Source organism: Sphaerodactylus townsendi, linkage group LG08 (genome assembly GCF_021028975.2).
Source record: "Sphaerodactylus townsendi isolate TG3544 linkage group LG08, MPM_Stown_v2.3, whole genome shotgun sequence".
Lineage (NCBI taxonomy): Eukaryota > Metazoa > Chordata > Lepidosauria > Squamata > Sphaerodactylidae > Sphaerodactylus > Sphaerodactylus townsendi.
The window spans coordinates 61,067,337-61,083,587 of NC_059432.1; the positions used below are offsets into that span (position 1 = coordinate 61,067,337).

At 39.3% G+C, this 16,251-nt stretch overlaps 2 protein-coding genes across 6 annotated transcripts in view; one reads left to right on the top strand and one right to left on the bottom strand.

Annotated features, from left to right (window-relative positions):
* Nucleotides 1–11,683, bottom strand: part of SLK (STE20 like kinase) — a 51,085-nt gene extending 39,402 nt beyond the window's left edge. For all 3 annotated transcript variants that reach the window (XM_048505242.1, XM_048505243.1, XM_048505241.1), the window contains exons 1-2: nt 11,486–11,683; nt 10,384–11,184 (exon numbers count right to left, since the gene is read on the bottom strand). In XM_048505242.1, the coding sequence (XP_048361199.1) occupies nt 10,384–10,533 (150 nt within the window). In that variant the 5' untranslated portion in view covers nt 10,534–11,184; nt 11,486–11,683. The remainder of the gene's footprint in view (nt 1–10,383; nt 11,185–11,485) is intronic.
* Nucleotides 11,684–12,010: 327 nt separating this feature from the next.
* Nucleotides 12,011–16,251, top strand: part of STN1 (STN1 subunit of CST complex) — a 34,567-nt gene continuing 30,326 nt past the window's right edge. For 2 of the 3 annotated variants that reach the window (XM_048505926.1, XM_048505929.1), the window contains exon 1: nt 12,032–12,162. The gene's annotated coding sequence lies outside the window, so the exon portion shown is untranslated. Of the gene's footprint in view, nt 12,163–16,251 lie in introns of all 3 variants that reach the window. The other variant, XM_048505927.1, reaches the window with a different exon arrangement.

A 16,251-nucleotide genomic window follows, 5' to 3' on the forward strand; every position in this document is an offset into this window, starting at 1 on the left:
GCAGTCTGTCCGGAGCTTTGGGTTGAGCTGTCACCAGCATGCTGATGACTCACCGCTTGTTCTATTGAGGGATGGCCAGCCAGCCACCACCCCAGATGTCTTGGCACAGTGCTTGAAGGGTGTGACTGCATGGATGGAAAAAAGTAAACTAAGGTTGAATCCATCAGAGGTCTAGTAGCGAGGTCTGGACAGTCCAGTGGAGGGTTTCCAACTGGCCACATTTGGTGGTGTGGAGTGACATCCAGTCACATCTGTTAAACATTTGGGTGTGACTATGTCCCTATGTTATTTGGTAGAAAAGGAACAACTGGCCCCAAGTGTTGCAGAAGGTTCATGTAGAGTAGGTAATTCAATGTTAGTCTCCCTAGCCCAATTCTAACTTCCCTACTCTGGAGTATTTCCCCACAATTCAAATCTACCACCCTCACAGAAATTTGGATCACCAATACACAATTCGCCCACTTTTATTTTATCAAATTGCTTGGATTCTCTACCCATCTTTGTATAATTAAGGGAAGCTCACAGAAAACAGTTTCACCACATCTTAAACTTCTTAGCATAAACCTGACAAATAACCAGACTCTTCTCCATGTAAAGAAAAAAAATGTACATGAATTCTTAAAATCAGTACCAAGTTTTTAAAGAGCCATTCTAAACGGACTGAGAATGCAGTTGAACTGTTAAAGCATTATTTTTAAATATGTGGAGCTATTTCATCCTTACAAAACATGTGAAAATCCTTTACCAGACTTACAGCCTAATCAGATAAGCCAAATGGAAACTAGGGCCTTCTACATTTAAAGCAGATATTCTACTGAGTAACAGCACCTCCTTTTCAGAGCCAAGGTGACCAATTCAGCCCTTTCATTTTGCAAAAGGTTAGCAAATATTAAAGTACAAACATTAAGTCAGAACCAAGCGTCTTAAGGATTTATACATATGGTGAATAGGAGCACTGGCCTGCATTCTATACAGAATAGGTGGGTTCTACAAATCATCTTTGTGTAATGCTGTTCGGTCTTGCCTAACAGCAAGTGTACGCACTCATGTGTGCAGATAATTGTGTAATAATTTATAATCATGCTGTAATATGACCTAGATTAAAGGATTATGAGGTTACATTGTGATGACAGATGTGGAAAGCTAAAGACAATGTCAAATGAAACAAAATGGTCATCATTAACAGTTTCTTTGTATTAAAACAAAGAACAGCATTAAGCAACTTTTCTCATTACTTGCTTCTAAAAACATCTTGTTGTCACTCTTACAACTGACATTTTGCTACATGGAAGTAAATTTGAATCCATATCTCTGATAGGCTTATTTAGTAGCAGACATTGTTATGTAAAGCCCTTTTCCAAGGAGAAAAAGAGCTAGCTGATAAATCAAGAAGAATATAGCAATTATGATTCTGCAATATAAAACCCCTGCAGAAGCCAAGATTGACATGCATTCATCACTTTAATACAAGTAAGAATCTTTCAGGTTGAAATTAATATTAATTATTATTTACAAAATTTCCAACTGTTAACATAAGAGCTGGAATATACTGTTCTAAGCTCAAAACCATATCATAAATTAAAACTACCAGTGCAGTCGTATACTCCAATCTAAGCCCATTCATTTCAATTAGGTTAGATTGTAGTAACTCTCCCTAAGATTGCAATGTACAATTTACAACATGAGAGTTTACAGAGTCAAACATCAGATCAGATCTGTATACACATCTTTGACAAAGTGAATAAAATGTACACACAAGTAGAGTCCAGCATGCACAGGACTATTAACTATAATCTTTATCTCCCAATTTTGCTGGTAAGGATGGGGCTTACTGGGACTACTTATTTTGGTACTGTAACAAACAGGCATCACTTGCACTTTGTATCCAATGGGTGGAAGCACAAAGTTTGGGTGAGAGGTCCAACCTTGCTACCCAGCCCCAAATTATTTTGCAGTTTCCTCTATGTGCAAATAGGTCTTTTGTGCTGTACTGATGCAGAACATCATGAGATACAAGTGGAGTCCAGCCAGGTCAGTAATTAAATGGGAGGTATCCAAGTTCTAGAACAATGCCTTGCCAAAAAAATAGCTCTATTAATCAAAGTCTCTCTCCTCATTTAAATCCTCCTTTCTTCTGTCATGAGTTTTTGGGTCCACCAAAGATGGAATTTATCCTGTCAGTTCACATTCATCCTCCTTTGGAAGAAAAGTAAACTGAATCAGTTTTTACTAGCATGATGACATTAACATTATCATTATACCCCAGATAAAGATTAAATTGCCAATACATCCTGGTAATCTTTGAGGACAAGAGTTGCTTTGGTTTCCATTTATGTCTTACAAAAAGCAATCTTCTTCCAAATAAAAATGACAGAACATTTTACATCTATATTCTAAAATAAGGTACACATAGGGATATTTTGTAAATATTACAGTTTTTAAAAATATAAGGTAATCAAGTGGCTAGAGTATCAGATGAGGAAGAACCAGATTAAATTCCTAAACTTGCTGGGTGACCTTCAGTCCATCATCATTTCTGAGCCTAACCAACCTCACAAAGTTGTTGTTGCAAGAGTAGAGAACACAAGAGGAGAATTATGATAGGCCTCTATGGATTTTCATTGGGGACAAATGCAGAATATACATTTAAAGGAATACATTTTCTAATAGAGGATTTTTCTAATAGAGGATTCAGTAATTTGTATTATTTGAAATAATGACAACTAGAACAATTACCTTTCCTGAAAACACAGACTGCTTATTCTACCTTTCCTTATCAGTTTGGCCTGTAATATAACTTTAGTGCAAATCTTGGAGATTTCATGCATCCTCAGTAATCTGAGGATAAGTATTTTTTTAATTCAGAGAATTTATATGATGCCTCTCTCTATGTTACCAAATTTCCGAACAAAAAAATAACCTTTTAAGAACTATGCAAATGATTTATTCTCTTCCTGGATTCAGACACAGAACCTCGAATGACAGATGTGAACCAATGATAAATGCAGTGTTCACTGCACCACTCTATTAGCACGACCATTCATCTCCAAGGCACTGACTGTGCACTGTCACAATTACATCCTGGTCACAATACCAGAATATAACAACTATATGGTTGGAGTAGCAGCAGCATGTAAGATTTGCAGAGTGAATGAAGTAGTACAGTCTGATTAAGAAGTTATTGCCAGGGCTTCTTTAATGTCAAAGGAAGTCTGATTATTGTTGATAATGAACTGAAAGCTACAACTTCGCTTATTTATGACTCCCAACTGCTGTCAGACAAACCAATTTGCAAGATCGCTACAGCATCCCAATACCATAAATTATTTTATTGTATAAATTTTTATGCATGTTTTAGTTCTGATGGAAAAGATTCCCCAAAGACTTGGCACTAATGGCAAGCAGTCCATTAAAATTAAGCACTGCTGTTGGTGATCATGTTACATATTGAACATTTGGGGGCTGAGTGTTGCCTTCAGGTCAGGTCAGATTCCAGAATGAATTGCTTTTGTTGGTATATTTGTATTATCATGTTTTCTACAGGAAATGGAAGAATAAGCTATTTTTATATTGTTTTAAAATTATAGGAAATACCAAAGCAAATAAATTGTGTATATCCTATGAATTTAGGTGTTGGTATGAAAGCTTTGGAGTTGCATAGGATCTCTCCATCTGTGTACAATTTTCCAAAATAAAAATAAACCATCTTAGTACAATTTTCCAACATTATTTTTCCCTGATGAATATTAGTCACAGAACAGCCTGTATGTACCTAGCATGTTATATTGGCATGCTCCTTTTATACTCTGTGAAACCATGAACAGTGTGAGAACTACATTCTGTCAAAGTTGTTCATACTGATGCAGACATTGTAGTTGTTTGATATGTTTTATCTTCTTGCATCTTTAAGATGGGAGCAGCTGAAACTAACATTTAGGTATGCCTATGTAGGAAACAGACCAGGCAAAGTTTGTATTGCTAACGAAGGATAGATATTGAGATGGTTCCACTGTCTTACTGCAAATTTAGACAATTTGCTGGTCTTAGCTCAAGAAATGATCCAGGAAATCATACAAGGTAATTTTAAATAAGAATGAAATAGTGACGATTTTAGCTGCAAACAAATAACAAAGTAGTAACAAATGATTTTCATTACTGTACATGCCTTACTTATTTCAATTCAACACTCAAATTTCATTGTTTTGATCAATTAACTTTGCAATGTTACCTTTTCATTATCACATTTAAATCAAACATTTTTGTATCACATTGTTTCTTCCCCATTTTTATGTCTAGTTTTCAGAAAGAGATTCTACATTACTATTTGTAAAGTAAATGCTGGAAATATGTTTGGGGTGCATTTCAGTCTCTGCTTCAAACCCTCCAGTCTGCTCCTATTGCAGTACAGTCCTCAGCATTTCTAGTAAGCTTGTTTACTTTGCCAAATCATACTATATTGATTCCATTTCAGCATGCATTATCTTCTAAACAAGGAAAGAGCTAAAACAGCAGGATCACAGCATGTTGATGGCTTGTTGACTATCAGATGCAGAGCAGCCTAGTAAAGATACCTTGAAAATTGGGGGGGGGGGGGGGGGGGAGAAGAGAAGATGCTTTTAAGTTGCTTCTAAGTTGCTTCAAGGACCAAATGGTCTAAAGCAGATTTCACTGTATGTTGTGTGAATATTATTTTACAGTTTTAGTATTAGGATTGTTTTTGAGTGAAAGGGTTTGGATCTAGCGTTGAGAATTATTGCTAGGGTAGGAAAGGAAATAGTTTGCCAGGGGGTACACACTTCTGAAGAGCCAGTAATTGGCTGGGTAGGAGTGTTAGGTTTAACTAGCAGAATCAGGAATTGTCAGTGTTTATGAAATCCTATGAGATGGGACTGAAGGCAGCAAACGAGATTGTTTGCACCCTCGACTGCATCTGTAAACTCTCGCCCAGCACAATTATTTAATGTGATTCGATCCTTGACATCCCTACCAATGGGATCTAAAACTAATGAATTGGCACTTGGTTGTGAGGCTTTTGCGGATTCTTTGTGGATAAAGTTTTGTCACTTCACCATAACTTCCTATCCAACACCTGAAACAGTAAGGGAACAGGAGGCCCCTTGGTTTTCTCTGGTCCTATGTTGAACCACTTTGATCTGCTCTTTCCATCTGATGTTGACAGAGTGCTTAGAACAATAAGACCTATCACTTGCTCTCTGGGCCTTCAAGGTCTGTGAAAGCCAGTCATGAGGTGCTATTGGGCCCCTGTTGGAAACTGTCAACTACTGCTCTATTGCAGGTAGTTTTCCCTGGAAGGTTAAAAGAGGCAGTTGTATGTCATGGCTCTAGCCAACAACCACCCAGGCTCGAGCCCATTTTGGGCAAGATAGTTAAGAGGGTGGTTGAGGAATAGCTACAAGTATTTCTGGAGAATGCATCTATTTTGGATCTTTTCCATCCTGGTTTCTGTCCTGGGCATGGGATGGAAACTGTTGGTTGCCATCACAGTTGGGATCTGGATGCAGCTGAACCAAGGCAGGTCAATGTTACTGGTACTATTAGATCTCACTGTGGTGTTTGATATAGTCGATTATGATCTTCTGACCCACTGCATCATTGTTGTTGGAATTTGGGAACAACAAATGGTTGACCTCATTTCTTCAGTACCGGGGACAGCAGATGACACATGTGGGGAGGATGTCCAGAGGAATCCACTTGTCTGTGGTGTCCTCTCCCCAGTGTTGTTTAATATCTACATGCAGCCTTTGGCGCAGCTCTTCCAGAGCTTTGGGTTGAACTGTCACTAATATGACACTCAGCTTGTTCTGTTGATGAATGGCCAAAAGCCTGCCATCTCAGATGTTCTGGCACAAAGCTTGGAGGTCATGACGGATTGGTTGGAAAAGAAAAGACCAAGGCTAAATCCATCAAAGATGGAGGTCCTGTGGTTGGGTCCAGGCAATTAAATGGAGGATTTCTAACTGCCGAGAGTTGGTGATTCAGCATTACAACCAACCAAATCTGTTAAAAGCCTGTGACTCTGGAGTCCTCTCTATCTATAGCAGCCCAAGTCACCAATACAGCAAAGATCACCATCTACCATCTTTGACTTGACCCTTTCCTTATCACACCCAGACTTAGCCAAAGTGATCCAGGTGACAGTCACCTCCAGGCTAGACTACTGTAACTCACTCTATGCGGGTCTGCCCCTGACACTCAGATGGAAGCTAACATTGGTCCAGAAAGCAGCAGCTAGACTTCTCACTGGTGTGTCAGTGAGACAACATATAATACCTGTGCTCCGACAGCTACACTGGTTGCCAGTGAAATTCTGAATCAAATTCAAGATATTGGTTTTAATATTCAAGGCCTTGAGCAGTCTGGGATCCTCGTATCTGTGGAACTGGATCATTCCTGTATATTTTTATATTTTATTTTATATTGCCTGCAGTCTGGGATCCTCGTATCTGTGGAACTGGATCATTCCATATTGCCTGCAGAAGACACTCTAATCCTCTGACAAAAATCTCCTGGTGGTCCTTGGGTGCATGGTTGTGTGATTGGATTCAACCAGAGCCAGAGCCTTCTCTGCCCCAGCTCCAGCCTGGTGGAATTTTCTTTCAGCTGACACCAGGGACCTGCAAGATCTTAAAACAGTTCTGCAGAGCCTGTAAGATAGAGATGTTCTGCTGGGCATTTGGTTGAGGCCACTCATATGTCACAATACCATTTGCCAACTCCCTACAACAATGAATCATCAAAGCATCTTGTCACTCTGTGTTAACCTTCTCTTGACTATTCCCATGCTCAGACAGTTCTTTAATGAGGGTTTCTGTTCGAACTGGGCTGGGCAGTTTCACATAGGCTGTAATGCTCTTGCCATCTTGAGTTTTTCATGTTATGCATGAATAGTGAGTTTTATGAACTGGTAGAGTGTTTTTAAATATGTTTGTACACCATCCTGAGCCCAACTTCAGTCGGGGAGGGTGGGACATAAATTTAATAAAATAAAATATACAGTGTACAATTTAGTGCTCTATTTTAATTTTGGAATTCCATTTTATTTCATTGTTAATTGTATGCATACTGCACTATTTGTATTGTTTAACTATGTAATCCACCTTGCATGTAGGCCAGGAAGGTGGACTATAAACCAAATGAGTAAAATTTAAAAAATAAGAAACACATACACTTTAGTTCATAACTTGATCAAGTCTGATACACCAATATATACACTGTATATGTGTGTGTATGCGCGCACACACAGTGATAGGCAATCACAAGGATGTGCCTCTACTTAAAAAAATTGGGACCTAATACAGTTGATGATCATATCTACATCTCAGGAATTATAGAAAGAAATGACACAGAACCTAAGAAGTTGGTTCCTAGTTCCATATGCAACTCATAAATGCAAAGCCAGGCTGAACAAGGAACACATATTTGAACATGTCACTACTCCAAAATAATTTTTAAGCTTCAGGAAACCCAGTGCATCCACACATGCAGAGCAAAAGTACACATTACACCCACACCTTTTTAGAGGGAAATCAACCATTTAAATACTTGCTGTTGGCGACCAATTCTGATTGGTCCACAAAGCAGTGGCACCAATCAATTGTAATGTCGTCATCTTCCCTGTGGCAAAATTATGTCTAAAATGACATTGGGTTTGACCTGTGGCAGGTGTAATTTGTACTTTAGGCCCAAAGAACCCTAGAAACTAAGTTAATCACAATTTGGGCTATTCATAATTTACGTGATTTAATTCATACCTTGAAAAATGATGACTGCTCTGTAAAGGAATGGGTGGATCAGGAATACATTCTACATCTACAAAACAAAGTACTTATCAGTGAAAGGTAGACATGAACGTGAGGAAGTCTCTGGATTACTCATGAAGTACCTCACTAATAAGTGACTAATGTAAAACAAGGCAACTTGCATACTACACCATCTTGATTTGAGGAATTCAAATTATTACCTTTTTGGTATATACACTGAATGCGCATATTGGCTTAATGAAATAAAAAACAACGCTACCACTTTTCTAATTCTTGGCTTAGAATTACAGCTACTGTGACTGTGCATTTGTCATCCAGTATACTACTACTACTTCACTGTCAAACTTCCGACAAGGTCTAAATTGAATATCATTAAGAAGCAGACATTGCAATTAATATCTATCTAACCTAAACATGAAACCACACATATGAACTGTACCAATAGGACAGTGACACTTTAACAGTTTTTAAGGTCTGGTTCTTGTTTAAGTAATCAAAAGTAAATACCACCAACTAACCATAGAAATCTTGTTTAACATACACACAATGCTAGATGATTCTATGATTTTTAAAAAAATACTAAGAATAGAATTTCTATATTTGGGCGTTAGAAAATGCCTAACTTAAATTTCATTTTTATCTAATATACCCCATAATCTTTTAAATTCCAAATACAGATGAAATCAAATCAAACAATTTTAAAGTTGGTTTGTATTTTAACTCACTAACGGAACTCAAAATGTCTGACATTCAGTATTTGACAGATAATTTCAAATGATGACATGGATTCAGTATTCTAATGCTACCTATAAAAACAAGAAAACAAAACCCTTATAACCAATTAAACTCCTAAGTATTGTAATTGATATCCCTTTCTAGAAGTTTTTAAACAATGGTATAATTTGATCAGACATAGACTGTATATAACTGTATAAAAGAAACATGTTTAGTCTCATTTAAAAAGAACCAAATAGGTTTTGCAACATTCAGGTAAATTTTGATAGCATTAAAAATGGAAAATCTCAGTAAACAAACCAAAAGGTATCAATATTCTCAGTAAGAAAGTATGCATTCTTTTATTTCAAAAGGTAGTGACAGTGTGCAAAAAGCAGTTTTATTTTTAAAAATTCTAAAACAAGATCTACAAAACATCCAGATTTTGATAACATGACAATTTTATTTTTGTGTTACGTTCAGCAGTCTCAGGAACCAGATGCTCTCTCGCCTATGCAACAGGAGTCTGGCAACATTTTATTTAACATATGCAACAGTGTGATGAAGAAACTATCTGGTTTTCATTGGAAGAGGTCTGAATTATGAATTAACTCTATCAAGGCTCCCTTCTGCACTCATGGTAAAATCAGCAAGAACAAGTTACATGAACAGCAACTGTGAGGAATGCCTACACATCACTGAAGGAGTAAGTTTTGGTATCAAAATTGTCTAATATACTAAACGCTTACAGTACAGCCATAAGGACATCATTCAACACCCACCACCCCCGCTCCAACTTCCAGTACACCACTACAAACATTTCCCATTTAAAGATGCATTAATATTTTATAACATTTTATAAACTCAGATTGTCTGCAACTAAAACAGGTGTGCTAACTCAGACGCATTCAGAAAAGCTACTGAAATGTGAGCTGTGAATCAAAAAGGACAGCTCCATATCTAGCTTTCCTTAAAGCAACTAGGAAAGCAAGGTCAGAAAAGCAATACACCAGTACAGCTCCCATAGGATATGAGAATGACTACTGTCTGAAACAAAACGTTATGCTACTTTTAGACACATGATTGCTCTCCCCCTCCCCTTACACTGGTCATTAGATTCATTTCTGCCTATGATGAGTTCATATTTTAAAATGCTACCTTTCTTTATGAGAATCAGATATTTCCCCTCCTACCATAAAACAACATTATGAACATCAAAGGCAACAACAATGTTTCAATTCATAGCCTTCTTCCTTTAGCAATTATTTCATAAATATGCTATTAACATTTTTTGTTTGGTAATACTTTCTGGGGGGGAGGGAAAGTTGGAGACATACATACAAGCAGATATCACTTAAAAGGTTGTGTAAAAACCCTTAGAAAAGTCAACCTAGAGAAAAAACAGCTGGATTTTATTTTACTTCAACCAGAACAGTGCCATGCTGTTTAAGCTAACATTTGTATAACAGTTCAAAAGCAGTTATAGGAGGAGAACCTAAGGCCCTAGAACAAAAGTTCCTGTTTCTTCTATCTAGGAGGATAAAGAAGAAACACGCTCCAGAAAATAAGACATACAGCAACTGAACAGCTCTGCAACAATCAAGTAGAAAAGGGTGGACCTATGACCTAAGAGTCATGCTTGTTTCTATTATTCTAGGCACTGATTAAGAACTGTGACTGATGTCCACTTATGACAAAAATAATTATGACTGACCAGCTCAAAAACCCTCCGCCTCTACATCAACTTGAAGAACTAAATCAATATTTCATCAAACTTTATCTGAATTATGAGATACAGTATGAAAGAAATAGACAAGCGACAAATCTAGAGAAGAATAATATTTAAAGACAAATATTTCAGGACAATACAAAGAAAAATATTTCTTACCTTGAATACTTTGCCAAAAGCACCATCTCCCAGTTCACCTATAATTTCCCAATAGTCCTCTGGATTCAAATCTCTCTTGACATGCTCATACTGCTTCTTTTTCTTTTCACTTCCCAACTTAAATATCTTACGGAAGTTAAAGAATGACATTTTGAGCTTTTTATGTAGCTTGAGACAGATTAAATAAACAGTAACTTTTTGCAGATGGGTTTTTTTGTCACGTTAGGATCCAAACAGATTAACTGCGACTGCTTTGTAACATGACAATTCTTTATAGACACTGCCAGCAAAAGAGCAGAGAAGAGCACAGGTTCTCACAGCAGGTTTCTGGATTTAATGCAGAACAATCCAATATCAGGTGGAGGAGATAACAGAGGTGAGTGGATTCTTGTATTCCACTCCAGCTTTAGTATCCTAAGAATTACATGGTTGTTAGTTTCTGGTTCATAATGTCACAACATGAGGCAAGGCCCAGATAATGTACAACTCCCATCAGCAACTTTGACTTGTTTTTCTTTTTTTGCACAAAATCCAATGCTTAGCAGAGAGTACTTATGCCAAACAAGGGAAGGACAGATGACTATATCCAAATACTGCTCCAACAGTACTTATTTAGAAGCGTAGATTACAAGCATCATTCTCAGGGACAAGCATCTTTTTCTTCGGGATAAGCGATGCAATAGTCCAAAGTTGTGAGAAAGGGATAAAAGGATGTGGAGAACGTGGCATGCTCCTTCACATATGGAGAAATAAGGGAGGAGAGAAAGTCTATTTTTCCGACTGGAAACGCTTCTTCTTCGCCTATAATGGTGGATGAGAAAAAAAAACAGAAATAATTTACTCAGCCCATGAATGTTCATTACCCAGGAAGACGGAAAAGAAACTTGGCCGCTGCCTTAAACGACTAAGACGTGGATTTTCCTGACTCACTGAAGTAAAATGGAATCACTGCATTTCGGGGAGCGGCACGAGAAACTCCCCGCGCCTACACGAAACAGGGCAGCAACCCCCGTCTGAACTCCACGACACGTGTAGCCGTCACTGATATGCCCCCACACGCCCAAAGGGGTGCGTAAAAGAAGCGAGCGAAAGAACCGACTACCTGTGGACGCTGAATAAACACACCGACGCTAATCCGCACTTCTCTCAAGGCGAGCAGAGATGTGCCGCCGTCCTTCACTTCCTCCGTCTCCTCCGGGTCGGGAGGCGGGCAGGGCTCTCAGCCTCCTTCTGCCGACTTCCTCTCCTCCCCCCACGCAAGTTCCTCAAAGCGCACCTCGCTCCTTCCCAAACCGCCACCCCTAGAGCGTGCGCGCGCATCCCTCGCCGCTCCGCCGCGCCCCTCCCAATCCGCTCTGGTGTAGTTACGCTTGCCACCCTTCCCTCGCGGCGCGCCTGCGCACTAGCTCCCGAGCGCTGTGTGTGATGCCCTTCCCGCAGGCAGGGCTGCCCACGACTCTTCCGTCTCGCCACAGTTAGATAATACGCAAAATTATTATTTTAATTAAGTGGGGGGGGGGGGGAGGTGTGCAGGAAAGAACTCGAAACCGCAGGTGTAGTCATAACTTGATTTCCTTCCGGTTTTTTGGTCTTGTGGATGATGTCAGGGGGCGGGTCAAGGGGAAAGCAGCCAATAGGATAGTCCTGAACTTTCCGGCGAGCAAATTGGCGGGGTCTGGATGGAGGGAACGGGTTGCATCTTTGCTCAGAGGGCGCGGTAAGAAAGTTGTCCTCCCTTTTGAGAGGGGGTGTTTCAAGTTATTTCTCTGAAACTTTGAGGTAGGAAAAAAGGAGTGGGGTTTATTTCCTTTCACTGGGTGGGCTGCTTGGAATGAAATAAAGGGAGGCTGTTGGGGCAGCATTTTCTTTCCTTTTTTAAAAGGTGGATTACTGTTAACGCACCCCCTGATTGAGCTTTCAGTATCAAAAATGCGGCTCGTTTAAAGTATTCATAACATGCTATTAGTGTGACTGTTTAAAAAAATCCTCGAGGTCTTCGCATGATTCGTGCAGCTTCGTCCTGCTCACGTTTACTTGGAAGGATGTGCTGCTAATTTGTTCCGCAGGGGGGGACTCTCAAATATCATAGGTTCCAGCAATGTGAACAGTTTTCACTGGGGCACGTGTTACTGACTGTTGTAATGGGGAGGGGGGTTTCATTGTGGTAGTGGCACTCGATATGGGGTGTCAGATCACACTGCTTGGAAACAAGGGGTTTAGCTACTGTAAATCCTCGCTGGTGGGGTTGAGAGATGATTGATATAAACTAGTGTCAAAATATTGACATTTTCAGGTTTTTTTGAAGTCTATTCTAGTTGTCTCTAGTGTAAAGTACCCTTTCTACTCATAAGAAAAAGTTACCCCTTTTGATTTTATGGTTTTGAATTTTAAGCCCAGCTCTTTGATTTAATCCCTTGCTATGCATGCTCACTTAAGTTTCCCTCTTAATTCTACCTCCTTTTAGCTCTGTTCTGCCTGCTTCTAAGAAAGAGCCAAAATGTGTTTACTTTACAAATTAAACTGGGAACCGGTACCTAGACAATTGTGGAGTTTAAAGTACACATTCACCTGTAGACATGTCAAATGTGTTATGAACATTTCTGTGTATAAAGAAAAATCAAGCGTGCACTGTGTATGTGCTCAGCATGACTAGTGAGCAGGGCTTAACAGCTCGCTTTTGTATCTTGGTATTTTCTGCTACTGAGAAACATTTACTTTTCAAACAAAGAGAGGTATGTATCTGGGTGAGTGGGATCCATCCTTTATTCAGCTTTATGTGTTGTCATCATTGGATTTACTTCAGTTGTCATCATTGGATTTACTTCTTTTGTATTGTCGAAGGCTTTCACTGCTGGATTCAACTGGTTGTGGTGGGTTTTCCGGGCCATGTGGCTGTGGTCTGGTGGATCTTGTTCCTAACGTTTCGCCTGCATTTGTGGCTGGCATCTTCAGAGGTGTATCATAGACAGACTGTGATACACTTCTGACAACGCCAGCCACAGATGCAGGCAAAATGTTAGGAACAAGATCCACCAAACCATGGCTACACAACCCGGAAAACCCATCACAACCAGTTTCTTTCTTTTATTCATATCCTGTCTACAGTCTTCTGACAGAAGTTCTGTACAGGCTTGTTCCTTCATTCATGATGGCTTTTTCCTGGAGTGCTTGTTTTCATAAGCAGTGGGTTTTGACAGTGTAAGAAGAGCTGTAAGAAAGGGATTGTTATGCCACTTATTCTGGCTGTTTAGAACTAAACCAGAGAATGGCATTCCACATGTATATGTAACTTCTCCAGTATCAACATGTTACTGATAATGTAATGTATAGTCAGTATTATGCTCTTTTATCAAACCTGTAATCAGTGGTAATGAACAATTAGTTCTTGTATTTTGATAGTTTCTAAATGTTTGAACAATAACATACCCTCCACAGCAGTATAACAGCAAGACTAAATTTTTCTGGATCCTTCAACCTTTGCATCTTGAACAGATTAATTAAAGATATGGATCAAGTCTGTTTCTGTTTTTGCCAGTTCACTCCAATCCCTTTTGAACCCTCTAGCATGCTATGCTATTGTCCTTGGGCCTGCCCTGCCATCTTTAGCATGGTAAAGTATTGTGTTTTTAACTTCAAGCATCAATTCCCATCCCACATAGCTGCCAACATGTCAAAAATTCCTAGTCCAAGGGGTATGAATCCTTACATCTCAGTCTTGTTAGCTGCTACCAGCCCCTTTTTACTACCCAAACAGCCAGAAACCAAGGGGCAAGCTTCCAGCCTTCCTGGGATTAAAGTCAAGAGAGTCACCACTGCAAGTCAGACCACTTGCAGCATGAGTTTCACAAATCAATTAAGTGGGTAGGTGCAACCATGTGAGCCTAGGTACCAGAGTTAGTTCAAAGCATCAGGAAAAAAACACACCACAACGTATAATTGAAGTAATGTATTATTGTGTGAGAATATTCAATAAGAACAATAGGCAATAAAGAGTTAAAATAACAAAAATTTAACCACCAAGGAAACTGCATTGGTTCAAAATAACATGGTATCATTCCTGCTGAAATCCTCCGGCATTCAAAGCTCGCTCTTACTGACCATCAGCATGTCTTAGCAGAGTGAGTTCACAAGGTCCAAAGATATATCAAGGAGCCATGGCAAAGGCACCAACAACACACAAAACTAGGCTGACAATCCTAAACTTTATGGCCAAGGGTCTGAGTTGGCCAGGGCCCATTGACCAATCAGATCTGTGGCTAGTGATGTCAATTCATCATGTAACCCTGTTACTAGTCAGGCAACCCAGAGTGTCAGTGTAAGATAAATGGTAGAATTTATCTACAGCCTAAACCTTCCAGTTTATCACAGATGACAAGGCTTATAAGATCATCTGCTAATTAATTGGAATGTGATTCCTTTGTTCTTGACCTTGGAAACTTTTGGGGAGTCAGGATGGTTACTGCCTCCACCCAATACCTGGGTCTTATCTCCTTGCAAAAGGTCACAGCTTTGGTGAATCTGAAGCAGCAGTACAGTTATTTTCCACTCTTAATTTTTTCCACTACAGGCCTGAAGTCCAAACTGATGTCCAGAAGAACTAGAAGCGGCATCAATTGACTCAGTTTTTTAAAAACCTTCTGTTGAGATCTCAACTCTTTGCTTTTTGTGTAGTGGAGTTGTATATCTGTCCACAGATAGATAAACTGTGGCCAGTAAAGTTGGCAGGAGATGACATGTTGTGTTTGCAGGTAGATGCAGAGATGGAGCAAGAGCAAATTCCTAGTGTGTGTGTGCACGTGTGTGTGTGTATGTATTTGTAGCCCAACCTTTTTCCCAACGTGGCTGAGAAACTGTTCATCACCGTTTTTCCCTTCAATTAAAAAAGCAAATTTATGGCTCTTTTGGGTGTGATAGTAGTTCTCAAAGTGTATTGGGTTAGTTTTGTGAAGGATATTTGTTTTCAGATATCAAGTACACCTATGTTTTGTAGCTGTCCCCTGTGATGAAGAGAGCTGATGTTGAATCTTTTCTCAGATTCTTATCTTGTTGTTATATACCCCTCACTGTTTAATTAGAAGGCATGGTATAGTGGTTTATATAACAGCTTAAGATCTGCCATGATGCTTCCTAGATGATTTTGGGCTTGTCCCTCTCAGTCAAACTTAGGAGTAGAAGCAAGGATAAAATGGAGGACAGGAGCACCAGTGGTGCCTTCAGTTCTGTGGAAGAAATATGGGATAACAATAGAAAAACATATGCTACCACTGAATATCCCACAATTTATTTAGTAGAGTAACCTGGCCGATGCATTCACTTATTGACCTTGCTATCTTCATTGTGACTCACATGCCAAGCTACTTCTATTCAGATGGCCTCACCTGTTGACCTCACAGTATATATACTCCACTTGCTTTCCTTTCGTACATCAGATCCTCTGAAGATGCCAGCCACAGATGCAGGCGAAACTTCAGGAGAGAATGCTGCTAGAACATGGCCATACAGCCCGGAAACCACTCAACACTCCATTCATGTGAAAGCCTGAGAAAAAGCATTCCACTGATAGATATTAAATGGCTTAGCTAAATCACGTGAAAAGGTGTACTGTAAATATTCCACTAATACCCCTCTCTCCAGTATTAGGGAGGGGGTTGCCTTTTGTGGCAGTACAAGCTGGTTGGCTTTGTTCATAGGTTTTATACCTCACATAACAATGATTAGGGCTGTATTACGAGATGAAGGCACGGAATTATCCAAGTATTACTTCTGCAAAGGCCACTTTTTATCCTGCAAATCTTTAAAGTGCTCCTCTGAACCCCATAATTCTGTCTTATGTTCTTAGGGTTATAGTCTATTGTAAAATATAAATAA